At 55.2% G+C, this 26,607-nt stretch overlaps 1 protein-coding gene across 1 annotated transcript; it reads left to right on the forward strand.

The window, feature by feature from the left end:
• Window positions 1-995: 995 nt before the first annotated feature.
• Window positions 996-23,314, forward strand: Espnl (espin like). Its single transcript, XM_032899779.1, has 9 exons — window positions 996-1,289; window positions 2,424-2,614; window positions 3,965-4,151; window positions 6,067-6,249; window positions 12,999-13,130; window positions 17,856-17,970; window positions 19,245-19,324; window positions 19,939-20,133; window positions 21,713-23,314. Exons 1-9 carry the CDS (start codon window positions 996-998, stop codon window positions 23,312-23,314), a joined length of 2,979 nt encoding a protein of 992 aa, XP_032755670.1.
• Window positions 23,315-26,607: the final 3,293 nt, after the last annotated feature.

Genomic DNA, 26,607 nt, shown 5'->3' on the forward strand with positions numbered 1-26,607 from the left:
TGCTGTAGCCGGAGGGGACAATGTGGGGCTGGGAGGCCATCCTCTCACCTTAGAGGCCTTACCGTCCAGCAGCCCCTGGAAGCTCATCAGTGTCAGTGCTGAGAACAGCCAAGGCCTGGGGTTCAGATACAAACCAGCCAGGCACACACCTTTAATCCCAGCAATGGAGAGGTAGAGACAGGTGGACCACTGACCTCTGTGAGTTCCAGACCACTACTTAGTGAGGCGAGGTCTCAGGTAAACACAGAAAGAGAGAATGTGTGTGTGTGTGTGTGTGTGTGTGTGTGTGTGTGTGCGTGTGTGTGTGTGTGTGTGTGTGTGTGTGTGCCCTAGGTGCGTGTGTGTGTGTGTGTGTGTGTCCTGCGTGTGTGTGTGTGTGTGTGTGTGTCCTAGGGGTGCGTGTGTGTGTGCCAGTGCATGGTGTGTGTGTGTGTGTGTGTGTGTGTGTGTGTGTGTGTGTGTGTGTGTGTGCGCGCGTGTGTGTGTCCTGGGTGCCTCAGGTGATAGTATTTAGACCCTAAGGGTATCACAGTGGTCTACTCTTCAGGGAGAATTGAAGCATCTCCTGGGTGGTCTGCTAGTCTATCACAAGTATTTCCTGGGGCAGGTTTCTGAGGCTGAGCTGACTGTAGCTGTGAGCACGGCTGGCTGACTGGCTGGCTGGCTGGAGACCCATCCCAGGCCAGGAGCCTTGCTGAGGGATGCTCTCACTTCACTCTGTAGGTGATAGGGTTCCAGCTACTGAGTGGCATCTGCAGGCCTGACTTGCCTGCCCCTTCCTCTGGGCCTGCACTCTCCTTGCTTGGAAGCTCCAGGCACGAAGCCTGGGCCAGGCTTTGAGGGTCAGTCCCCAGAGCCTGCCCCCCCCCCCGTTGCTGCCTCCCATCTGCCCCGGGAGCTGCTTATCAGGTAACCAGAGCCCTCAGCAGCGTCCACGCCTGAAACAGGAAGCCCAGCCGGGCCTGTGTACAAGCCACTACTGAGAGTCAGTCAGGATGGAGGCACAGCAGGCACTGGTGGCCTCCAAGGACGGGGATTTGGCCACCTTGGAGCGGCTGTTTGAGGCTGGTGCCCTGAGACCAGACATCACTGACGATTTGGGGGCTGGCCTGGTGCATCATGCCACCCGGGCTGGTCACCTGGACTGTGTCAAGTTCCTGGTACAGACAGCCAAGCTGCCGAGTGACCAGCAGGCACACAACGGGGCCACACCAGTGCACGATGCAGCAGCCACGGGCAACCTGGCAGAGCTGTGCTGGCTCGTCCGGGACGGGGGCTGCGGGCTGCAGGTAAGCTAGAATAGGGTGGCTCTGTGCCTGTTCTGTGAATCTGGTGAGGCGAGTCCAGAAAGTCTGATCCCTAGAAAGCCCCGAGCTCTCAGAGAAGTGTGCCTCTGCCTCTCTCACCCCATCCCCCACCCCACCCCCGGAAAAAAGAAAAAAAGCATAAAGCCCTTGAACACCAAGGCCACAACATCAGATGTACCCAGCATTGGCACAGAAAAGTCACCGGGGTTTTTCCACACCTCCCTCAGCAAGGCGCGCCTGGGGCTGCCAACGATGGCCTTGCCTACGTTCAGGATCTCATCTCTGATCAGACCTGATCAACAGATCTGATCAAAGGGTCAAGAAGTGGATTTGTAAAGTGGCTTTTGGTACTCAGGAGCTTGTACCCCTAGGGACACGGGCTGTGGTAGTGGGAAGGCTTCTCAGGTGTGGTAACCACCTTGCTAGAACGTTTCCATCGGAGCTACCAGCCTCCCACTTGCTTGCACGCCTAGACCTGCTTGGTGCAGGCAAGGACTTAGAGTTGTTAGCCATGGCTGCATTCTTGAGAGTGTGAACCAGTCATCAGAGTTGGATGGAGACGGAGACACTGGCACATGGCACGGAACAGTGGGCTTCAGCCTCCATAGCCCTGTTCACTGTTCACAACAACCCCGAGGACAAAAGACAGACAGACACTGAACCAGTCCCAGATTCACATTGGATCATAGCACCCTCAGGGAATGGCCAGGTCTACCAGATGCTTGACACCATGAGGAGAAATGCCTTGGGGACCATCATGGAGAAGGGAGAAGGCCAGAGGCCTAGAGGCTGGTGCCCTGGAACAGCCATGGTGGGAATCACTGTGCTAGCAGAAACCTTTCTGAGCATGTGCAGAATGTACAAGGGCTCAGCTGATGAGGAAGGGAGGCAGCTGGGACGGGGTGGGATCCCAGGGGCCTAGTCCAGCTTCTTCCCAGTCAGGGTGCTCCTTCAGTCTCAGTAGGGGGTAGAGGAATGGAAAGGGAGCCAGCTGTAGACACTATAGGGTCCTCCAAGAGTCTAACCTCGGGCAGCTGCTTCTGGCCATGCTGATGCTGTCCAGCCAAGCTGCACGGGGACCTGCATGGACTCAGTGTCCTGATTGCGCCCTGGTAGGACCAAGATGCCTCAGGTGTCTCCCCGCTGCACCTGGCTGCCCGGTTTGGACACCCGGCACTGGTGGAGTGGTTGCTGCGTGAGGGCCATGCAGCCACACTGGAGACGCTGGAAGGGGCCTTGCCGCTGCACCACGCTGCTGTGAGTGGTGACCTGACCTGTCTGAAACTCCTGACAGCAGCCCACAGCAGGTGAGAGCCCAGAACCTTACCCATAGTGGCTGGGGGTGGGGGTCTGTGCAGAGGGGAGGCACAGAAAGACATGCTGGTGGCCTTGGAGGCAGGCCCTGTGATAACAGAAGCAGAGGATAAACGGGCAGAAAGCACGAGTACACGTTCTGCACGGGCAGGGAGGGCCTTTAACACAGATGCAGCATCGCACAGGATGAAGGGGGACGGGCCTGCAAGTATCGAACCCAAATGGTGCTTGGGAAAAGCAACCTCCTTTAAGCATGCTGTCTGGGCTCTTCCTCCACACTGGGGATCCCTCAATTGGACCAGTCTCCCCAAACCCAACGCCTTGTGGACCAGGGAAGGTATGCTCGACCCACTGGTCTAAGCCCTAGACTGTACAAAGCTCACCTTACTAGGACAGGGTGGCTTAGTAAGGAAAGAAACCCGAACCCTTGCCCCTTGAGGAAACCGTTCATCTCTCAGCCTCAGTTTCTCCTTCTGGAGGTTAAAGCTTGTAATAGCCTCTCCTATTAGAAGTCCCCCTCCGGGATGGATCCAAAGTCACTCAGTGCTGTGTTGCAGGGTGTTTGTGGAAGCTGCCATTACTCCCCTGCCTCCTCCCCCCTACTTCCCTTGCCTCCTCCCCCTCCTCTACCTCCCCTGCCTCCTCTCCCCCCCTCCCCACCCCTGCCTCCCCTGCCTGAGTGTCACCCTACTCGAGGGCCCCGGAGACAAGGCCGAGGCACAGTCAGAGACCTGGAGGACAAACACGCTTGCAGCAGGAGCGGTTAAGAGCCAAGGCTTACGATTCAGGGAGGCCACCTCATCCCAGCCCCAGTGAGCACAGCTCGAGCACAAAGCAAAGACTGCTCAGTGGATGGAGCTGGCCTGGCAGAGCTGTGCTGTGGCTGCAGCAGACAGTACCAGTCACACAGAGGCAGAAGGGGCCTTAGGGGTTAGGGGTTAATGCTGTGTCTCTACAGGGATGGCTGAGAATGCAGAATCAGTCAAGACTGTGACCCCCCCCCCATCTAAAATAACTGATAAGAGTAAGCTTGACCCAGGCAAGGAAAGAGTTAAAGACAGGTTGTGGCAGCAGAGTACACAGAGCCCACCGAGGCAGCAGGCGGCAAGAATTAAGGAAACTCAGACAGTATAGTCAGGGGTCAGGGGTCAAGGGCAAGTCTGTGTCACCGGGGATGGTGTCAGTTTGGGGTAGGACACTGGCCTTCCCTGCAGCTGGTCACTGGGAACTAAGGAGTCACCCAGGCCCGAGAGAAGCCTTCAGAAAGCCCCTGAATGCTGCCCCGGTTCGCCCTCCCCGGGGCAGTTCTGGGCGCAGGCCTTATGAGCCTCCCTCCTTCACAGTGGCGTGAACCAGCGGACACGCAGTGGTGCCTCTCCACTCTACCTGGCCTGCCAAGAGGGTCACCTGCATCTGGCACAGTTCCTGGTGAAAGACTGTGGGGCCGACGTGCGCCTACGAGCCCTGGATGGCATGAGCTCATTACATGCTGCGGCGGCCCGTGGCCACTACTCTCTAGTTGTCTGGCTGGTAAGGGGGCTCTGTGGGGAGCGAGGCATCCAGGAAGACCAAGCCCTAGTGTCAGATGGGTCTGGAAGGGGGCTCTCAGGCACCAGGGTCACACACAGCCCTTAGCGCATCAGGTGAAACCCCACCCCTCTGAAATGGCCACAGGACTATAGGAGACAGAGAGGGCAGCCCCCAAGGGCACACAGGACCCCTTCCTAGGAGTCGGGTGCTTCTCTGGGGCTTGGTGTTGATGATCTGTCGCAGGTGCCAGCACTTGACCTAAGCCACTCAGCCACATTCAAGCCCTCCTTCCCCAGAGTCCTGGGCCAGCCACTCACCTTTCCCTGGAAGGAAACCCCAGACTCCAAAGTGGCCGGAGTTGGGCTTGAGTGGGCCAGGGACTTCTCACCTTTACAACAGGAAACCATTCACCTCCAGAAGTGGGCACTTCAAGGGTCCATTAGAGATTCCATAGAGTCCATGAGTTGGGGAGACCCTGAGAAGGAGGAAGAGGAGGAAGGGGAGGAGGAAGAGGAGGAGGAAGAGGAGGAAGGAGGAGGAGGAGGAGGAGGAGGAGGAGGAGGAGGAGCTATGGTGGGGAGGAAATGTGATATGTATTGTGGTTGGGGCGGGACTCAAGGCATTTCCCAGAAGAGGATGCGTCACACTCAGAGGTAGGACAGCTTGGTCTCTGGCCCTGGGATCGAGTGGTTAAGACAGAGAGGGCCCTAGGCAGACAGGAGAATCTCGAGGAGCCATGGAGGACTCAAAGCCCAAATCCGCCTGCATGATAGAAAGTCATCTGACTGTGGCTAGGGCTCTCCCTTCCTGCTCCCCTTATCTCCCCCTTCAGCCCCCTCTCAGGGCCTTTGTGCGTGCTGCGCCTTCCTGAGGTCCCCCGTATTAGCACCTGACCACATCTGGCTGGCACCATAGTTGATTTCTCCCACCATCAGGTCAGGTCCTGTCTGTCTGCCGGATTCCCTGTGCCTGGCAGTTAGCGTGAGGAGACACAAAAGGAGCAGTGCTCCCCTCACACCCGAGGATGTCCTCCCAGGTGTCACTTGTCTTCAGCTTCCCTTGCAACACCTGCCCAGCCATTGGTGTCAACTGCGGGCTGCTCCAGTTCCCTCTGCAGAAAGCCTTGGCTCCAGGCTGCCCAGTTCCGCAAGCCCTTTTGTCCTTGAAGCTTCGCCCATGGCCTTGCTTGTATAACTCAGACACTCTAGACCATGCCCATCACCTGTGCTGCCCCAGGTCTGAGCCTTAAGCTGGCTGTGCTGCCACCTGGATGTGTGAGCGAGTGGGATGTGATTGGAGAAGTGGCTATGGTGGTGGCATGTGGCAGGGCACAGGTGACTTATCCACAGAGACCCTCGGATTGTGTCAAGGTGGACGCACTCTGTTCTGAGGAAGAGGTAGCCACAGTGCCACAGGGCCAGAAAGGCCATTCTGGATGGGGAAATGTCCAAAGTTCCCCTGCCTGTCAATTGGGTCACCAGCAGACCCCACAGAACAGAGTCAAGGGCAATACCAGATGTCCACATTTCCTGAGGTAAGCATGGGAGAGTGGGCGTGGCTTTTGGCTGGGCAGCCTGAGAGGACCCAAAGCTGGGTCCTGTGAAGCAGATCCCATTGTGTTTTTGCAGGGCAGATGAGACAAGAGATGAAGACAGGCCTTAAAGCACTCTAGTGTTAACCAACAGGACAAGCCCCAGGCTATGTTAGCAGTTCTGGACCAGCCGCTGGCATCACAGAGCATGTAGGATGAGTCAACTCTGTCCCAAGGCTTCCTAGGGATATCCTCACTGCCCACTGAGGACCACAGCTAGGAAGTCCCATTTTTGTTCTGAGTGTCCCTGTCTCTTCTCCCTGAGAGAAGTTACCACAGGTCCACCCTCAGCTAACAGCTCACTTTCCTTGGTTCTCTTACTAGGTCACGTTCACAGACATCGGCCTGACAGCACGGGATAATGAAGGAGCCACTGCCCTGCACTTTGCAGCTCGCGGGGGCCACACGCCCATTCTTGACCGCCTCCTGCTCATGGGTGCCCCCATCATGAGAGATTCCTGGGGAGGGACTCCCCTGCATGACGCGGCCGAGAATGGACACATGGAGGTATATTTCAATGGGGGAGGGGCTGGGACTCTGAGCTGGCACTTCGTTGGTGTGCCCTTGAGTCCTCCCAGAAGACCTTTGGGGTAGGTGCCAGTGCTACCCTTCCACAGAGAGCAAGAGTAGGTACAGCATACCCCTGCTAATGAGCTATGGGGGAAGCTATCGGCTCAGAAAAACCCTTGTTTCCTGCTCCGCGCTAACCTGGTGATGTGTGGTGGAAGGCTCTACGGTAAGTGCATAACCTAGACCTGCTGGTCCAGGTGGCCCAGGTTCTAGGAATGACTCTCCAGAACTCAGGACATGTGAGGGTGAAAATGTCACAGATGAGGAAATGCCAAGCTCCGAGAGCCAAGATTGCTGGTGTCCAGTCTGGTCCGGTCCCACGCAGATTCCCTCTCCCCTACCATTCCTGCCCTGAGAACTTGAACTCCACCCCATCCCTACCCCCTTCTACCTGCTTCCTGGATTCCTCATGAATTTCTGATTTTTGCCAACGTTGGCCTGCAAATCTCCAGGCTGACTGGACTCATCTACGGGGGTTGTCACTGGAGACAAAGCAAGTGTCCCAGCATGGGTAGAGTTTGGACAGCTGTCTCTAGCAGGATCCCCAAATATTCAGGGAGACGCCTCAGCAATGCCAAACAAGAGAACTCCACACAGTGCCACCACATGGTCACTAAAGGCAGTCCTGACCAGTCCATGATGGCTACCCATGGGCCTCCTTCTCTACCTCCCTCACCTTCCAGGCAAAGGCTCCCTGCACAGCTCACTCCAGCTCTGTCCCCAGGTTAGCCTGGAGGAATAAGGGGCCTGCCCAGAGTCCCCCGGGAGCCCTCTCTGCCCTGTCTGGTGAGGATGAGACATCCTGGGTGGAATGACAGAGGCCAATGAGCTGGAAGAGGGAGTCACTCCCGCCCCACCCCGTGGGAGTCTGCTGGGCTCCAGACCAGGTACCCTCAGGCTCTGCCACCTGGTGCTCAGGCCCCAAGCACACACACCCCAGCTCGTTTTAGGGAAAGGCGTGCAGGGCAGTGGAGTCCAGGGCTTTCCCTAAGTAGCAGATATTTTCCCATTTAAGACTGTGCGGAAGTCCATGAAGCAAACAGAGTAGCCAGCTCCGCGGGTCCTCAGAGGAGTGTGCCTCCCTTACGTCTTACAGAATCCAGGACTCACGAGAGTGCATGTCCTCAGTAGCTCCCGCCTTCCTGCCCCCTGGCATATGAGAGAAGGCCCAGGACTGGAGTAGGGGTAGTACCAGGCACACTCGTGCACACTCACATGCCAGCAAGACACGCACGTACACAGAAACAAGTCTAATGCGTCTGCTCCAGGTCCCAGCCTTTCTTCTAACCACTGCTTGGCTGGAGCCCTGTTTTTGCCACTGTTCAAACAAGTACTTCCTGTCTCCATTTTCAAACCTTCTCTGTCCCCTGACAGGTACAATCGGTCGAGGCCAGGTTCCGTAAGGCCCGGGTGCCAGGGCAGCCTGCAGCGTGGTTCTCCAACTTAGCTTAACAGCAAGAGAACTTCAAAATATGCCAGCATCTCGCTGCATGTCCAATTCTGGTTTTAACTGGTCCTGGGTGGGGCCACATGTGTTAGATGGAGGACCGGGTGTGAGGTGTATCAGTGAACCTTATATAAAAAGCCACAAAGATGAGGCGTGAGAAAAGGAGCTGACTGGGTGAGGCTGATGCAGGGGCATGGGGCTAGAAAGATGGTAGGGTGCTTCCAGAAAGGTTTCTGGGGGAAAGAACTCATGGGCAGGAGGCCACAGTGTGGTGTAGGGAGGCATTCGGAGGCTGCTGTAGGACATGAGGACAGGTGACTTTGAGGCTGTTTGGAGGCAGGCACTGCGGTAGGACAGGCAATGTGGAAGAGAGAAGAGGTGTGAGGTTGCCTCAGGCCAGATGTGTGGCCGGCTATAACTGATGGTTAGCTCTCTACCTAACTCCAGGGAGAGAGCCTAGGAGTGCCCGCCAATGCCCTACCCTGTGGAGGTCCAGCCAACTGCTGGGTCTCTTGCCTGTGGTGCATGCCCAACCCTCTCCGTTCACAGTCAGTCTCTCAACAGACGTGTTTTATCAATGTTTGTGGGTTCTGTGGCACTCCCTGTGTAGGGTCCCGGACTCCTTGAGGCTGGCTTGGGTGGTTACAGTGATTGGGGACAGGAAGATTAGCTCTGTCAGATCAGCCCTACTCAGTGAAGAACACATTTTCAGGGGTGAATCTCTTCAGGGCTCAGGGCTGACACCCAAGTGTGAAAACCCAGTCTGTGACCATCTGAGCAAAGGCCTCAATAGACCTCACTGGCTCAGTGCACAGGCGCCCGGCTGTTCCCTTTCTAGGAAAGGCTCCACAGAGTACACTGAGGGGACAGATACCTTGTTTCATCTCAGCTCTAAAATGAGGCCAGTGACAGCAATTGCTGGGCCTGACGTTGAAGCTGCATTGGTCTGGGTTATTTTATTTTATTTTATTTTCCCTCTTGGTTTTGACGCTACAGTGGTTCTCAGCTAAAGGGCCGAGAAGCCATGCTGACTTTGTTTTTAAGAGTCTCGTGTAGCCTAAAACTCACTGTGTAGCAGAGAATGACCTTGGACCCCTAGCCCTCCTGCTTCTCTCTCCCGCATCCTGAGCTCTTGGGCAAGCACTACCACACCTGGTTTAGGTGCTGTTGGTGACTGAACCCAGAGCTTCCTACATGGTAGACAAGGCCTGCACCAACTGAGCTACATCACCAGCTACAACAGCTTGACTTCTGACTGCTAAATCCGTAATGATTCTGCATACAAGTAAAGCAAGCTGTCACCTGTCACGACGGTACGTTCCTGTAACACAAGAGAATCGCAAGTTTGAGGCCATCACGAGAGTGATACCCTGTCTCAAAGAGGAAAAACAAAACAAACACCCAAACAACAACAAACACCTTCCGGGTGATCTCGACACAACTATGAAGTGAGCCCGTGGCAAAGATTTCTATTTAGCTTATTAATTAATGAGGAGTCCGCCATTCCCAGCGACCCTGTGTGCACAGATAGGAAATGTTGAAGGCTTTCACAGCCGGGCAGGCTGCAGGTCACTGGCCACTCGCTGGTTGTCTCCATCCACTCCCTTCTTGTGGGCAGGAATCCTGTGCAGAACATCAGAGCTGGAGGTCAGAGGCATGGTCAGAGCAGGGAGCCCACGGACAGCCCAATAGGACGCCTGGGGCTTCATCCCTTTCTCTGCCTTTCTCAGCTGAGTCTGATTCAGTCCTCTGGCCCTCCTGGTTTCCAGTGCAGGATTTTAATTATTCAGAAGCGATGTGTACGGGTCGATGCTATCGCACATGGTGTTGTGTTAGAAGAGTGAATGAGGTATTAGGAAGAGCTGGGAACAGAAGGCTCAGGGTGTCCTGGGGCAGAGGATCCAGGATGGTTGCCCTCAGTGACCCAGAGCCCTTGCTTGTCCGCAGGGCAGACTGTGGAGCAGCAGGCTGGGGGCTATGAGGTCATCATGACCTTGGAAAAATTCTTAGCTTCTTCATTCCCTTTCTGCATACCCGAAGCAGCCGAGGCTCCCACAGTGGCTGGGGATGGGGCTGGAGCTTGGTACACGTGGGGCTCATGGGAAGGACTTCTGTGCTCTCTGTTCCCAGCTCAGATTTGGGCCTACAGCTGGGGACACTGTGGACAGAGGATGGAGACCATTGTTGAGAAGCTGGGAGGGTGAAAGAGAGCAGGTCATGGGGGGGGGGTCATCTTCAACAGTTCTGCTTCTACAGCTTTATAAAACCTTCTCTCCTTCTCTTTCTAAAGAAAACAAAGTCTCCATCTTCTTTCCACCCCACGCAGATCAAGCTTCCCCATGGAATTGCTGTCCCCCGGTTTTGTACGTCCGGGGGCTCCTTCAGTGTGGCTTTGTGGCTGGGAAACCATCGGTTCTTTTTGTGTGTTTGCCTCCAGATGTCTTTATGTTCTTTTCAGTAGTGATGGATGCCTTTGCCAGAAATAAACTGGGAGCTGGGAGCCAGCGATGGGTGTGGTGTGGTGAGACTCACACCTGCTATGCCAGCTCCCGGGGGATGGAAGCAGGAGGATCAGGGGTTCAGACTCAGCTACATAGCAAAGTTGAGTCAGCCAGGGCTTTAGGAGGCCCTGTCTGGGAGAAGAAAAAGACTGTGATAATTTGAGCCCTTTCTTTTTGTATGTGGTTTAAAATGGTCATCTGCTGCTTCCTAGCCCTTGTCCCTTAGAAGGCCAGGGGCCTGTGTCCTGTGTTCTCCCCTTCACTTGTCAGAGACAGCCCCTCTGCTCCACGCTGTCTCTCCTCTTCTTCTGGGATTCATGTTATATGACGTGTATGACGTTACTATCCAGCGTTCAAGTTCAGTCACGGAGACTGCACAACTTATGAGGGAAAGTTTTTCTGGCTCGCAGCTTCAGAGATTTCAGTCCACGGTCATTCTTTCCTGGTACTGTCGGCCTGTGGCCACACAGAGCGTCATGATGGGAGCACGTGGGATGGAGCTCAGCTGCGTACTCACCTCTGAGAAAGAGAATGAAGAGGGATTAGGGTCCCAGGATCCCTCTAGAGTACACACCCTGGTCCAGCATCCTTCTAGCAGGCTCCTCCTCCTCAGACCTCACTGTATCTCAATGGTGCCGCAGACTAGAGACTAAGACAGGCCCCTGAAAGATGCCGGTCCTGATAGCGCAGTCTGCTGGGTTTTCTGTTTCCTTTTTGGGTCTCTCTGGGATGTCTCAGTTACATTGTTCAAAGTTATGCTTTGAATGTAACTTACTAGCGAGTAGGTTTCCATGAGGCAATTTCATGCATCCTTAGCTTTGGTTAACACTCCTCTCCTACCCCCTCTCTCCCATCCCCAACTCTCCTAAGCCCCCTCCTCATCCTCCCACCCCTGCCCTCACTCCTTTAACTCCCAGAATCCTCCTCCTTTTCTTGCATATCACACGTATTCTGTGGTTACTTTTTCAACCAGGTTGCAAGGTGGCTTCTGCATGGCTTTCCACACGCCCTCTCTCAGGTTGAGCCTTCCCAATCACTTCTTCCTTACTCCCACACTCTTTCAGGTTGAAGTCTTTCACCTCCCAGTGTCCCAGTACTCTCCTTGATTTTGTCTAACACACCCTCCTTTCCTTAAAGTGGGCCCTTCCAGCCCCTTCCAGCTGACTGGCTTCTACTTAGACTTCCGGTTAGACACACACACGATTTGAAGCTGGATCCACCTATGAGAGAGAACATGAGGGCCTTGGGAACCTCATTCGGTGTAAGTTTTGCCATGGATCAGTTCTGACCCATGTTCTCTTTATTAGTTCAGCCTCCAGCCTCAGTTGTAGTCACGTCTTTATGCCCTGTCTGTCATTTTCAATCTCCTGATTGGTTATTTGTTAGCGTGGCTTTAGATTTGCTTATTTTTTAATTTTGAGACAAGGTCTCATGTATCCCAGGCTGGCCTTGAGCTCACTGTGTAGTTGAGGAGGACCTTGAACTCCTGATCATCCTGCCCGCACCTCGGTGTGCTAGCGCCCAAGGCGTTGCAAATGTGCACCACCATTCCTGTTCAAGGCGCAAGGGCTCCAACCTGGCAAGCGCTCGGCCAACTGACCCACACCCCAAGGCCCATATCACTTTTATTGCCTGTGACACCATGTCTAAATTTTTACACCTGGGTTTCATTTCTTTGAAAGTCAGGATCACTGTGCTTTTTCCAGACCTGTTTGTTGGGGTCGACCATTTCTCCTGTTCCCGTGCGTCCTTCGTTTCTATTGACGGTGTGCTGGGCAGTATAATTGGAGAATGGTCTACAGTTGTAACTGGAGTGGTTTCTCATCTCCTGTGCCAGGGAGAGCTACAAGACTAAGTCTGTTTTAATCTTCATTCCAGGCTAGAGGTTCTTCCGCCTTAAAGTATGAGGCAGTCAGCGGGCCATAGGGGACTTTAGCCTACAGCAGAGGTTATCAATTAGAGCTCTTATCAATTTCCTGCTCTCCTTGGTCCCTCGTTCTTCAGGCTACTGGGGGAACAGCCCTGCTTGTCAGCAACTTTGTGGAACACAGTGGAACTGAATGTGAGGCAAGGCCTTCCTCCGCCTCCCTCATCTCCTGATCTTAACCTGGTCCACTCGCTTCTGTATCCTCTCGGAAGGCATATTGTGTGGATCATCCTTTGGTTGCCCCTCTTGCTTCTCCCTTCCCTATAGTAGACCCATTTGCTCACTCCTTTCTCCTGCTATGGCCTCCTCAGATGTCCAGGTTTGGGCCTTGGTCATCTCTCCTCAGCTACCTCTGCTCACTGCACCCAGCACCCAGGAGTCCTTCGCACTGGCAGACTCCTCCTCCCTCACAAACCCCCTGCCATTGCCGACATCCAGTCCAGGCTGAGCCTTCTCTGTTCAACACTACCTGGGGTCAAACTTGATGCCTTGTCCCTTTCTTCTACATAGCATCTGCTGGGCAGACCTCCCTGGGTCATCACAGCCTCTCCTGCTACCCCAGGAATCTCCCATAGCTTACCCGGCTGTTACCACATGCCTATGTCTCAGCTAGGCTTTGCTTAAGCCATGAGCTGGAGGTCCCGGTCCACTCACCTGAGAAGGATGTCTCATTCTCATAGAAGGGGTCTATGAGGAGAATTGAATCATTGGCAGGCTGCTGAGTGACCAAGCCTGTAGCCAGGGAAGTGGCCTGAATGTCCCCATTGACACCCAGTGAGCCATGTGTCATTGAATATTTCTTTCTCTCCAGTGCTGCCAGACCTTGCTCTCCCACCATGTAGACCCCTTCCTGAGGGATGAAGATGGGTATACGGCGATAGACCTAGCAGAGTATCATGGACACCAGGATTGTGCCCAGTTCCTGCGGGAAATGTCTCGGCCGGTAAAGCCTCAGGGGCCCTGTCTATCCTGGAGGATTGGGAAGGTGGGCTCGCAGCTGGTTACAATGCTCATTTAACACACCCCTCTTGCCTCCAACACTTGCCAGGAGCAAAGGCCTTGGAAGGACCCAGTCAGTGACTTAGTCAGCCAGGGGAAGCAGAAGCCAGAGCAGGAGCTGTGATGAGAAGGTCCTGAGATGGGGACAGGCTGCAGTGGGGGCTGAGCCAGGACTGGACAAATCATGCCTGTGGTGTGGACCATAGAAGTGGTGTCTATGTTTTGGGGATGCTATTTCAGGCTAAGCATGCTCAGGGTTGGAAGCAAGACCCCATGCTGTCTGAGGTAACCCTCAGGCATCCTGTTACTCTTGCCTTCTTGAGGTTGAGCTGGTCCTAATTGTGTCTTTGAAGTGATATAGGACCCAAGGCAGCACCTCACCATTGTGCTTGGGGACTATGGTACCTGGTACTCTCCAGTTTGCGTGGATGACTCTCTTATAGCCTAACATGGCCCATCCACTTCCTATACCCCAATACCTTCCTTCCTGCTCATTTATAGGCACCCACCCAGGCTCTGCAAGCCTGACACTTGGCCTTGCGTGGGCTCAGTGGTGTATATATCCCTGGAACCATTTAGGGCTAGAACTTGGCGACCGTAATATGTCTTGGTGGCGCCTGGTGACAACTAGAGGTGCCTGACTTCACCACTGCTAGAGCTGTCCTCTGGGCCTCCTACCTCATGAGGGAGGACAGGATGTCAGCTGCAGGCCGGCGGCAGGGGGAGAGCACCTGATGTAATATTGATGGAAATGCAATATGCAGAGGTCGTCTGCACTGACGCTCTCCTGTGGGCCTGAGGAGATGGTGAAACCCATTATTCCCCGGACACCACTGTCCTGAGCTGCTCCCAGGGGACGTGTGGGCCCAGAAGAGGCAGCTTGAGTGCTAGGCTGTCAGTATCAAGAGCGATCACCTGAAAGGACACCTTCAGTGAGCATTTTACCTCAGGGGTCGGTGGGACCTTGGCACACCCTCTGCTGAGTGTAGGGCCTGCTCGGATCCCTGGGGAAATTCAGGCCATGCTTCTCCCTGGACCTCTGCACAGTAAGAGGCGGGCCTCCTTTCCTAGGTGGGACAGAAGCAAGGCTTTGAGGCAATAGCCTGCTTGCCCACCCTCTCTCAGACAGCCTGACTCCCTGGTGTCAGTGGGAGTCTGAAGGCTGCTGAGAGATGTTAGCCAATCACGGCAGGGCTGGATGGCCTCCCTGCAGCCCTCCAAACCCAGGGAATGCAGCCCTCACCCCTGGTTGCTGGGTTGTCCTACTTGCCTACCTTACACTCACTCCCACCAGTGTGACGCTGGATCCTCTTGGGCACAGGGCACCAGCCTTGGCTTCCCTTGTCCTTTTCAAAGCAGCTCTGTAGATCTCGTTTTAGGGGCAGAAGCAATGTTCCCTCCCCTGCTGTGTTGCGATGGCCTTAGCTTAGTCCCCCTCTTCTCACTGCAGAGGGACGCAGCGCCCCTTCGTAGATGTGGGAGAACTGGAGCTAGAGAGGGCCGGGGATGTCCTTGGACAGAGTCTTGTCTCAGGGCAGAGTGGAGGGGACTACCCACAGTAATGGAATCTCAGCTGCAGTGAATGGTGTCCAGCTCCGTCTGAGGTCATGATTTTCTCAGCCCGGGTGGCATTACAGGCTTGTAACTCAGATCGCCACAGCTGCCCTCCATGATTAATTCATGGCAGGCTCAGCAATGCTCAAATCTCACCAAAAACAAGGAAAGAGATGGCGGGCAGTGGAGCCGGAGGCACTGCCACCTTCCCCACAGCTGTCCCAGACATGTTCCGCTCGCTCAGCCATTCAGACTAAAGGATGGCCTCTGGCACCTACCCCTCCTCTACCAGGGGTTTCCTCAGGGGCCGTGGCTAAGACTGAGAGGCAAGGATGGGGCCACCACAGTCAGGTTTCCTCCTGACCATGGTCAGCGGGGGCAGCACTAGTGGTTTCTTGTATAGATACAATCGGATGTTTCCCACAGTGCCTTACCCACCCATGTTGAAGAACCCACAAGTAGCCATGACACTGGCTGCCCTTTCTTGTTCAGTGGTGAAGTGGGCAGCAGGGCCCCGTTAGCACAGGGCCCTGAGGTCCTCAGGCTGTGGGACTGCTCCGTGGGCTGGAATCTATTCTCCCAAGCCAGGCCAACATTCCACCTCTTCTGTTCCGCCAGCCTGAGGAGGCTGCCACCAGTGCCCCCTCAGCCCCTTGATCTTTCCCGGGTGAGGTGAGCAAGGACACTTCTTGCCCATTCTCTTGCCAGCAGATTAAATGGCAGGAAGGGGAGCTGAGGATCCCAGGTGAGGCTCCCATCCCAGTTGTTAAGCCAATGGTCCAGATGGCTGCCATGTTCTCAGTGGGTTTGTGTTTCAGCCAAGGAGCCCTGAACCCGGGCAGCTCCCATCAACACGTGTAGCATTCAGATTATTCCTGTCCTGTAGGGTCACCCCTGTGACAGTCCTTCAGGGTCAAATTCAGCATCTGGAGAGATTGTCAGGCCCAGGAGCTGTCCCCCAGAGCTTTTGTTGCCCCTCCCTTGGCCATGAGTTACAGCTGTGAGCCCTTGGAGAGCCTCTGGTCCCCACTGCGTGCTGAGAGAAGCACTGCAAGTTGGGTTCCTCTGGGTAACCTTAGGTCCCCCACCTCCCCGGGGTCCACCCTAGGCCTCTACTATGGAGCCTAAGGCTCCTCCTGGTAAGGAATCCCATACCTGGCCCCCACCTGATGGCCACCTGACACCTGGACCTTCAAATATTAATGTGATGCCTCCCACTCCGGGCACACAGCTTCCACAGACCCTGACAGCTGGGACTGGGACAACCACGGCTCCCTGGGCTCGGCTGCCCAGCGTTTGCTGCTGAAGCGGGCAGATGTTCCAGCCCTGCAGCCCCACGTGTGGGTCCCTGGGTTCTGCAGATTCCCAGGATAAATGAGGTGCACAAGGGGGCATTTGGGGTCCGTGCTATCTTTTCCCTGTGACCTGGTGAGCTGAGGGTGTTGGGTGGGATGAGACTGAAGGGCAGGACAGCCACCTTGGCCATGAGCAAGGAGTGCCCCAAAGAAGCCAAGGATTGGCCTGGGTAGTGCAGGCTGCTGCACCATGGGGTGCAGGCTGAAGGCCATCTCTGCTGATGTGGGAGAGATGTGAAAGCAGGTACAACAGTCATAATCCAAGCCATGGCAGGTTCCTGACACAGATCCTGGCTGTGGGGACACCTGTACTGAATCAGGGCGGGCTCAAGCCAGAGCCCCTTTCCTGCTGGGGGTGTGGGGGTGGGGATCTCGCCAGCATCATCTTAGGGGCCTGGTGTCAGGTTGGCTTCCTCTGCCCCCGGAGGGAGATGTTGGGGCTTAGGCATGGCTGTGGGGTGGATACTCAGAGGGATGCTATGTGCGCCCTGTTAGCTGCAGCCAGGATCTGGGCATCTGCATGCCAGAGGGCATTAGTGTAATGCATGCCTCCAAACCTGGATGCCTCCGTCCTAGACAGGGTCAAGAAGCTGTCCACATCAGCTCTCAGTCAAAAGGTGCCAAGCCCAGCTTAGAGGACTTGGGAGAATATGTGGGAGGTGAGCCAATGGCCTCACGTCTCTTCTTCCTAGCCAGAACTAATAGGAAGAAAGATCCTCAGCTTCCCTGGGTCAGGTGTCCCAGCTGAGACTGATCAGGGCCACTCTGGGCAGCACACTCAGGTCAATGACTCATCCACTGGTCCAGTAGAAGTAGCCAAGAACGGTTGGCTACCCAAGCTAAACATGGAGGGGCTGCCTCTCCGGTCTTTGATGGTGTGTGTGGCTTGGACACTGAATATAGGTCATGATTGCACCTCTGCCGGAGGTATACAGTCCCAGCCACTCAGCATTATGGACTTAGAAGAATTTCAAGTATCCTATCTTGCCTCTCTGCCCAATCAGCATATCTGTCCTCTTAGGGGTGGGGCAAGCCAACCAATGGTGCAGTAGTTTGGGAAAGATTGGGCAGTATGACTCTCCAAGACCAGGCTCCCTGAGACAGCTGCTCAGCCTTGGGAACAGCTTAGGGGTTGTGCCCAGGGTCCCTGGGTCCTATGTGGTCTGAGTTTAGGCACTGACATCCTCACTTGATGACATCCTTACAGGGACCTGCCACTCCCCCTGCCCCTTACTGGATCTCACCAAATCCCCCTACCCCAAATTACTCTCAGGCCCATGTCAAGGGGAGAGCCAGGTGAGTTTCAGGAGTGAAGCTCAGTGGTAGGGGGACATGTGGGCCTGCATGTGTAATGTTCCTGTCTGTGTGAGGCCGAGACAGATGAGCACAGCTAACCCAGCATTTAGTCCAGGAGGAAGGCTATTGTAGCAGACCCTGAGCTGGGTTCTAAATGAGTAAAGGGTACAGACAGTTGGGAAACCCAGTCACTCAGCATGGGTGGGCAGGTACAGACAGTTGGGAAACCCAGCCACTCAGCATGGGTGGGCAGGTACAGACAGTTAGGAAACCCAGCCACTCAGCATGGGTGGGCAAGAAGACACAAGAGGGATAGGATCCTGGAGCTTCTCCTTGTGCACTTCTCTCCTAGCCCTCTGAGCTGCACATGTTCCAAGAGGCCCTCATGCTTGCCCAGCAGGGCTGGGACAGACCCAAGTCCAGACTCACCTCAGTCTCTACCAACCAGATTTGTCCATCCCCAGGTGCCAGTTCTGATGACACCCCCACCCCCACCATTCCCACCTCCTCCACTGCTGGCTGCAGGACTCCCCCTGGAAGAAGAAAGAAGAGGGGACTCGGGACTCAGGAGCCCCTCATGTGAGTGCTTGGCCACAGAAGAACCGGTCTGGGCAAGGTGTGGAAAGCAGCAGAACCCAGCTGGGTGGACCTCCTCAGAGGAGCCAGGCTCAGGCAACTGAGTATTTAGAGCTTCCTTTCTCAGAACTCCTCCCCGGCTTCTTTTGCAGTCTCTGAGGTTGACATTTCCTATCTTGGATATCATGACGACAGTAGCCTGAAATAAAAGGAAGTGATCTCAGTGGGCCCAAGGCTAGAGACCTCAGCAGGCCAGTGAGCATCAGGAGATGAGGAGGGTCTGCCAACGGAGGATCACCACCCTTAGAGGATTGTGATCAACCCTTATCAAAATGCCATAAGATGGCATGTAACAATTAGCAGGCGCCACATGCAACAAGGTTTCATCTTGGCCAATGAACAAGTTACAGTTACATGCTAACATGTAGGAGTGTGTGTCTGCCTGTGTGGGCAAGTGTGTCTGTATTGTCTTTATGTCTCTGTGTGTCTGTGTCTATGTCTTTATGTGAGTGTGCAAGTATGCCTCTATGTATGTCTGTGTATGTACTGTGTGTCTATACATGGGCGTCTAGCATGTCTGTGTCTGTGTGAGCATGTATGTGTCAACCTATTTGCGTTTCTGTCTGTGTGAGGATGTATGTGTCTTTATCTATCTTTGATTTTTCTGTGTGTGTGAGTATATACGTATCTGTGTCTACCTGTATGTGTGTGTTTCTAATGTGTGAGCATGCACTTGTCTGTGTGTATCTGCTTATGTGTATGCATGTGCCTGTGTGAATCTACGTGTGTGTGTGTGTGTGTGTGTGTGTGTGTAGATTGAGTGAGTATGTCTGTGAATGGGTCTATGCCTGCCTAGCGTATGACACAGCTCAGGGTTATGGCACTAGTGTGTGTTAATAGTGCATAGGGGTTGGATTAGTAAGAGAATAGGCTTTGGGCACTGACAGAGCTGGGCTAGGTCCCCAAACCTTCAGGTCTATGGGCTGCCCAGGTTATAGAGAAGTTGGGAGATGAGGTGCTGTGGTAGGCAGAATCAAATAACACACAACCTTTCCTGGTGGCCAAGTTGGGGCAGGCCCTATGAGGCCTATATGAGAATCCTAGTTGTATCATTTTGCCTCTGACCCCAGAGGGCAGGGCTGAGAGGTCTTGGGCTCCAAGCCCAGTGTTCCTGGAAGGGTAGGGCTGGCCTGGGTCCAGGAGCTCCACGCTTGGCATCTCTGCTCTCCTGTACCCCTGCCCTCTGACGCCCCTCTAACTCCAGCTGTCTTCAGCAGCCTGGCCTGCTCAGCCTGTCCCAAGGGAACCAATGGCCTGCACAGCCCCTCTGAGTGTCACCTCCTCAGCTGCCCTTCAGGTGAGTATCTTCCACTCACTCCCCATATCTCCACTTGAAGGCCAGTGCACCCCATGTTCTCTCAGCCCAGACAGCTCTGACCACCCCCACGTTTTCGGAAGACAATCTCAGGGCGGCAGCAGGCAGGTCTCATCACAGAACCTTTCTCTGTCATCTCAGAGTCCTGACTTCTGGACTCAGGGTTGAAAGCTGCTGTCCCAGGAAGCAAACAGACAGCTGCGGGAAGGTTCTGGAATCTGCTCCTCTGGGGAAAGCTGTGCCCAGCCACCCCCACTTTTCCAGCCCCACCTTTCCCTGCATCCCATAGGACTCAGAGATTCACCAAGTGATACTGGTCCTGTCAGAGCACAGAGTTCAACAGAGGCTCTGATAAGTCTGGCACCAGAGAACTGGTGGGTGGGCTTTGTCTGTACAGCCATTTTTTTAACCCTCTTTTGCTCTAGGCAACCTCATCTGGGCCATGAAAGACCACACCTCTTGGGGGAGGGGTTGCTCTAAGCACATCCTCTTGCTCAAGGCCTCACCTTTATTAGGCTAGGGACTGGAGGGGTTGGGAATCACCCCTTGCTCAATCTTAGGTCCCCTTAGGGCATGTCTCCTGCCTGTCTCTACAGGGGCCTGAGGTGGAACCCCTGGACTCCCACGATGGCCTGACCACTCTGCAGCTGGATCGGTTGCCTTCAGGAGACCTTGACATGCTGGTGCCCACCCAGGATGAGCGAGGCCGGCCCATCCCTGAGTGGAAGCGGCAGGTGATGGTGCGGAAGCTGCAGGCTCGCCTGGGTGCAGACCATCCTCCAGAAGATCAGGTGTCTCGGGGAGGGAAAGGGGAGGAGCCAGAGGAGGATCCTCAGGCCAGAGGGAGGGGCAGAGCTTTAAGGAGGAGGGCAAGACTCCAGGAAGAGGGTGAGGGTTAACCAGAGGGAGATGGGGAGGTGGGGTGGGGATTTGGGGGGTAGGGTGGGGGATAGAATAGAGTGGGGTGGAGGGGGAAGTGGGAGAGATGGAGGTGAGGAGCAGGTTAGGAGGCAGGAACACGGCCACTAAGTGCCAGGCGTGGGAGTTGCCAGTGGGATGCTCTAGCCCAGACCTAAAACCCAACCCAGATGTCCTCCTCTCTGTTTCTGTGTGGTCCCAGCTTCCTCTTCTGCCACACACGGCTCAAAACTACATGGAGGGGCTCCAAGCAAGGCATTTATGGCTTCAGAGGGGTAGCCCCATGATTTCTGTCATCTGCTAGACTGGGTCAGCCTTCTTGTCCTGATGCTTACACTGCTGCAGAGATAGCAATGGGAAGCATATCTTAGTGACAGCAGGGTGGGAACGAACCCACGGTGAAGGGCAAACCAGTGTGAATGGGAGGCCCTAAGGGGGGTTCAAGAGAGGCTCCTCTCTGGGCAGGTGACCTTGAGCTGGAGCTAGAAGAACATGAGGAGGAACCCATGGGAGTTTGGGCATTCTTCACTCTAGGCAGAAGGGAAAGCAAGTGCAAAGGTCCTGAGGTATAGTGAGCAGGCACGAGGGCTGATCAACAGAGACAGTGCTGGAGTGAGTGGGGGAGGGGCATGCTGAGAGGACAGCAGCTGTGACTGAACAGAGAAGGGGCTGTGATTGCTGCGCCATTCACAGGGCTTCGGATGCTGTCTGGGCAAGGGAAGCAGCATCTTGCCCTAAAGGAGTGTGGGTTAGTACTACAGCCAGGTTTAGAACTGAACAGTCCAGACGGCACTGTCAGTTACTGGGTGCAGGTTTTAAAGTCAAAGTAGGATCTCTCCATTACACCAGTCACATCTTTTCCCCATGCTAAGGGCTGCAGCCTGTCCTCCAAACAATGTGTCTACATAGCACAGCACAGCACAGCACAGCACAGCACAGCACAGCACAGCACAGCACGTAGGAGGGGGCGAGGGAGGTGATTGGTGGGAAGGGCTACATCCAGGAAGTCCTTGGAGTCCAAGGATGGGCTCCAGGTTCCACAGAGACAAGAGGCTCTGGGCTATGGAGGAGGGTTGCTAAGGGGAACCTATGGAGTGATGGCTTTCAGAGAGCAGACCTGGTGGTCCCTTGTAGACTGGACACTGCCTAGAACAATAATGTCTATCCCCAGGCTGGTGAGGAGGCAGGCAAGGCTGCTCAGGGTTAAGTGAGGGCCGGGATATCTTGGTGGCCAGCCCCTATGAGTGTTAGGAGACGGTGGGGAGCAAGCAGTCCTCATCTTTGTCTAGGCTCCGACTCTGGACTGGGTTGACCGGCCGCCAGCTTCACGTTGTAAAGCCAGGGGAGGGCCAGCTGGTGTCCAAGGTCTAGGCTTTAGGGAACTAGGCGGAGTACTAGCTGGGGTGGCTGCTGACCCAGCCTTTTTGTGCCCAGGACCAGAGTCAAAGGCAGGACTCAGGCCCCACCCCTGCAGAACAGGCAACTTGGAGGTATTCGCAGACTCACCAGGCCATCCTAGGCCCCTTCGGGGAGCTGCTGACAGAGGATGACCTTGTCTACCTGGAGAAGCAGATCAACGACCTGCAGCTCCGGCGCCGATGCCAGGAGTATGAGAGCGAGCTGGGCCGGCTGGCAGCTCAGCTGCAGGCCCTCCTGCCCGAGCCCCTGGTCAGCATCACCGTCAATAGCCACTTTCTGCCCCGGGCTCCCGGCCTGGATGACGAGGAAGGTCCAGCCCTGGCGCCTGAACTCGAAGCCTCCGAGGAGCCCGGGAAGGCCGAGCCCAGAGGGCAACCACTGCCCTTCTGGTGCAGCCACATCGGTCGCCTGGTGCGCAGCATGTCTCTGCTGCTGAAGGGCATGAATGGGCTGACACAGGGCGAGGAGAAGCCGCCCGCCTCGGTCCCTCAGGACCCAGGCAAGGAGACCATGGCCGGCCCTTCTCGGAGTGAGGCCCAGCGCGAGATCCAGGAGTGCGGAGTGTCAGTTCGAACTTTGCGGGGGAATTTCGAATTTGCCCCAGATCTGCCCTGCGCCTCGAACTCGGGTCCCTGTGAGCTGGGGGCGCGGCCCGGCCAGTGTCTGAGAGGATGCTGGTCTGCGCCGCCACAGCCCCAAAGTGAGCCGATGGGAAGGGAGCCCCGGCCAGGCGACACGGAGGAGGCCAGCGACTCGGGCATCAGTTGCGAGGAGGCCCCGTCAGAGGCCGGCGCCGGTCCCGGACTGGACCTGGCCAACCTGCGCAAGGAACGCATCGTCATGCTTTTCCTCGGCCATTGGAAGAAGTCGGCCTACACACCCGCGCTCAGGACCGCCGCCTGCAGGACCCTGGAGGCTCAACGTGCACGATCCAGGGGCCCCGACGCCGCGAGTAGCCCCCGGCCGCTCTCCCCGCAGCCCAGCGACGGTCCCAGGCTCGGCCACCTGTGGCAGCAGCGTGGCATCATCACCCACCTGCTGGGCACCTGGAAAGCCATCATGGCGCACGTGCCGGCCCGGCAGCTGCGGAGGCTGAGCCGCAGGGCACGCGGGCCCCTGTCCCCCGAGCAGTTCTTGCCTCACGTGGACGGTGCACCGGTGCCCTACAACAGCCTCTCGCTGGACCTCTTCATGCTCGGCTACTTCCAGCTCCTGGAGTGCGACCTGCCAGCCGAGGAGCGCAAGATGCGGCACTTGCTGTGCTTTGAGGTTTTCGAGCACCTAGGCGCACACGGCTGGGAGGCCGTGCGAACCTTCCATAAAGCAGTGACCGACGAGGTGGCCGCGGGCCGCCGTGCCTGGACCGACGGTTTTGAGGACATCAAAGCCCGCTTTTTCGGCTCCAGCCAGGGTCCCCCCTGGGACGTGGAACCGGGTCGCAAGCTGGGCCTGACACCTCTCGGTTCCTTGCCCCATGCTGCCCTCCCTGGCAGCGGCCCCGAACCTGCATCCCCGAGGCTGGGGTCTAATTCTCAGCAGGGCAGCTTCAACAGCGGGGACATCTGTGGCTACATCGACCGCAGCTTCGCCTTCTGGAAGGAAAAAGAAGCTGAGATGTTTAATTTTGGAGAATGACTGTTCACCTGGTGGGATAGGACTCTGGGGGAAGTTTGGGGTTCCTTTGTTCATTCTTTATGCTCCCTGGGGTTCAGGTCAAGTGGGCACAGTGATGGTTGACTCCTGTTTGTCTTCGTGGAGATCGGAAGCCAGGTCTCGCAGAAGTCTCTTAAGCCATGGTGTCCATCTCTTCTGAGCAGTGATTGGGGTCAAAGCCTTCTCACTTGTGAGCACAGCCCCCAGGCCCTCAAGTGATCATATGGGTCTGAGGGTCCTGCAGCCAAGGAGCTGGTGTCCTAGCACCAGGGCCCTCTTGCCAGTCATGTTTCCAGCAGTCACGTGGAAGTCTCGATCTTTGGTTTCAATGGCTCAGGTGGTCTCAGCTCCACCACCACCCTCTCTATACCTCCCTTTGGGCCTCAGCCCTGGGCTTGCCTCTAGTCTTTGTTTGTTTGTTTGTTTGTTTGTCTGTTTGTTTCTGGCAACCTCCTATCTCTAAAACCAGAGGGAGTGAGTCTAGCGTGAACAATCTCCCTGACAGAAGGGCTTCTGTGGAGGAGACCCCAAAGCCCCAACAGACAAGTGATCCTGCCCTGATTCTCCTGCTTGGCAGTCATAACTGCTATTGTCATTCTAGCAACATCTCTCCTCCGGCACTGCCTGGCCCCTGGGGGAAGGCTAGGAGGGCCCTAAGAGCAGGGAGACCAAGAATATCCCTCCACCGAGAGGTGAGGATTCCTTCCAATACAAAGGTTGGTACCTTCTGAAGGGAAACTGGCCTTCTGTAGCTGGGAACAGCTTACGGCAAAGGAAGATCATAGCAGGGGTGGTCATGTGGCCTTTTGGGTTTCACCTTCCCACTTAGGCACAGAGAAAGGAATCAAATGCCTTGGAGATTCCAGGTACCATAGAGAACCACAACAACCAGGTGCTAGAGAGGGAGCCCTCCAGGTGGCTGGCTGTAAGATGGGGCTCCATTACAGCTTCTGGTGACAGGCAGAAGGATGAGTCACCACCCACCTCGTGGGGCCCAGGAGAACTGGCCTGGAACCCCCGGAGGACTTTGGGGTAGTGACCTTTTGAGGAGACTACAATTGGTATGGAACAGGGATCGGCAATCCAGTCTCTTGGGGCAGAGTCATTCACAAAGGGGCCAGGCGTCTCCTACAGTGTCCCTGAATCACCACTGGGGGGAGCAGGGAGCCCTAACCTTGGGCTCTTGGATGGTAGTAGAAAGGCTGTTGGCTGGATGGAGCAGAGCCCGCACAGACTCGAGTCTAGGAAGGGGTCCCGTGGATAGGGACCTCCAGGGAGATAAAGTTGGCATGGGGCATGGATTTTGGTGCTGGAAAAGCCAAAAAAGGCAGTGGTATAGGCTCCAAGTTGCCTCCAGCCCTGGCCCACCCTGGGACCTGCTCTGAGGTGACAGGGTGAATCCTCCTACTTGGCCCTTGGCTTCCTCTGTTTTTAGAGTCTCTTCAGAAGCTGACGCTGGCTGTGTGTTTGCTAAATAAAATTGCTGTCCCTGGCCGGCGAGCACATGCTTATCACTCTGCCCCCTGGGAAAGGTGCCTGTGTTCACAGAGCCTGACCTCTGAGTGGACACTCAGACCCCAGTGGCTCAGTGCAGCTGTAACACCAAAGCAAGTTGTCACACCTACAAAGGACCTAGATTCCTCCCTACATCACGGCCACAGGGATGTGGTGCTGATGCTGGCTTGCCCATTCTAGGTCCTGGTAGGTGAGGGGTTCTGTCCAGAGCCTCACCATTGGCTCAGATGCTCACGAGCTTGTAGCACTTCCACAAGTAGACACCAGTAGGCAGGGCACCTACAGGGTAGTGACAGTCATCTCGTTAGAGTGTAACAAAGAAGGATCCTGTGTTGCAGTTGGGAGGGCAGCAGTCACAGAGCCCAGTCTTGAGTCTCCTAGGTAAGAAGTGGGCACGCCCAGTCCTCATAGCCTTTGGATCTCAGTTTCACCAATGAAAGGTCAAACCTAGACTCTCAGGGACACCCAACAAGATCTGGAGGAACTGGAGTGAGGTATGATGTTAGGCGAGGGAGACAGTAGGGGTTCAAACCTAGGTTTGTGGCCCAAATGGAAGGCAACCTCTTCTGCAGACATGTCACATCTACAGGAAGCTACCTCGAGATTCTGGTGCCCTGGCCTGGGTGAGGACAGGTAGCTAATTTTTAAAGACATTCTGGGTCATTCTGATGCCTTATCCAGCAGGCCAGGAGACCATGGCCCTCTTGCAGTTGGCCTGGAACCCCTGTAGGACTTTGGGGTAGTGACCTTTTGAGGAGACTACAATTGGTATGGGACAGGGATCTGCAGTCCAGTCTCTTGGGGCGGAGTCATACACAATGGGGCCAGGTGCCCCTTGTAGTCAGAGGCTAGCCCCTCAAGGCCATACTCACAGTTGGACACATGAACCTGTTGTCCTGCTGGCAAAGCTTCACTGAGGACCCAGAACCCCTTCATAAATGTCTTGGAGGTTGAGGTCCCAGAACAAGGCTTCCAGATGAGTTTGGGCCCTCTCGTCAGCTTGTAAAATGTGTGCAAAATGAATACGCAGAGAAACAGAAAACATGCCAAGATTAATAAACTAATGCTACTCCCAGACCAGCAAGGACCGAACGCAAAGTGGAACCTATAAGAAACAACGATCAAGTTCATTTCAAAGAAACACAGGTAAAGGAAGCTGTCCTGGTTTGCACGTAAGCTTGTGTTTGAACACGTGGTCCCCAGTTGGTGGGCCCGTCTCAGAAGGGTGTGGAACCCATTGAAGATAGAAGCTGACTAACAGGAGGAAGTGGATCACTGCGGGAAGACCTTGAGGCTTCATAGCGCAGGTCCAGCGTCCGTCTGCTTTCGATTTCCTGATTGTGACGTAACATGGCCAGCTACCTGATGCTCCGCTGTCCCGCTTTCGTCACGATGGACTGTGAGCCAATGTGAGCTCATTCTTTAAGTCGTTTCACCACAAGAAAAGTCACTAATGCAGAAGCTATAAGGTCAGCCTCTAAGAAGGTCTCCAGAGGGTTGGGTATTTAGCTCAGTGATAGAGCGCTTGCCTAGCAAGCACAAGACCCTGGGTTCAGTCCTCAGCTCAAAAAAAAAAAAAAAATGAAGAAGGTCTCCAGAGACCCTGCCCTTAGACAGTCACAGCCCATGCCCCCACCCCCGAATATGGCAGATGGTGGGGCTGTCATTTTTTTTTTTTAAGATTTATTTGTTATATATAAGTACACTGTAACTGTCTTCAGACACACCAGAAGAGGGCATCAGATCCCATTACAGATGGT

This window comes from Rattus rattus, chromosome 4 (genome assembly GCF_011064425.1).
Source record: "Rattus rattus isolate New Zealand chromosome 4, Rrattus_CSIRO_v1, whole genome shotgun sequence".
Lineage (NCBI taxonomy): Eukaryota > Metazoa > Chordata > Mammalia > Rodentia > Muridae > Rattus > Rattus rattus.

Bases quoted from the DNA above. Each gene is read 5' to 3' on its own strand.
- Espnl (XM_032899779.1), top strand. From the start codon at position 996: ATGGAGGCACAGCAGGCACTGGTGGCCTCCAAGGACGGGGATTTGGCC. The intron at 1,290-2,423 runs GTAAGCTAGAAT...GCGCCCTGGTAG, and splicing joins ACGGGGGCTGCGGGCTGCAG to GACCAAGATGCCTCAGGTGT. The intron at 6,250-12,998 runs GTATATTTCAAT...CTTTCTCTCCAG, and splicing joins CCGAGAATGGACACATGGAG to TGCTGCCAGACCTTGCTCTC.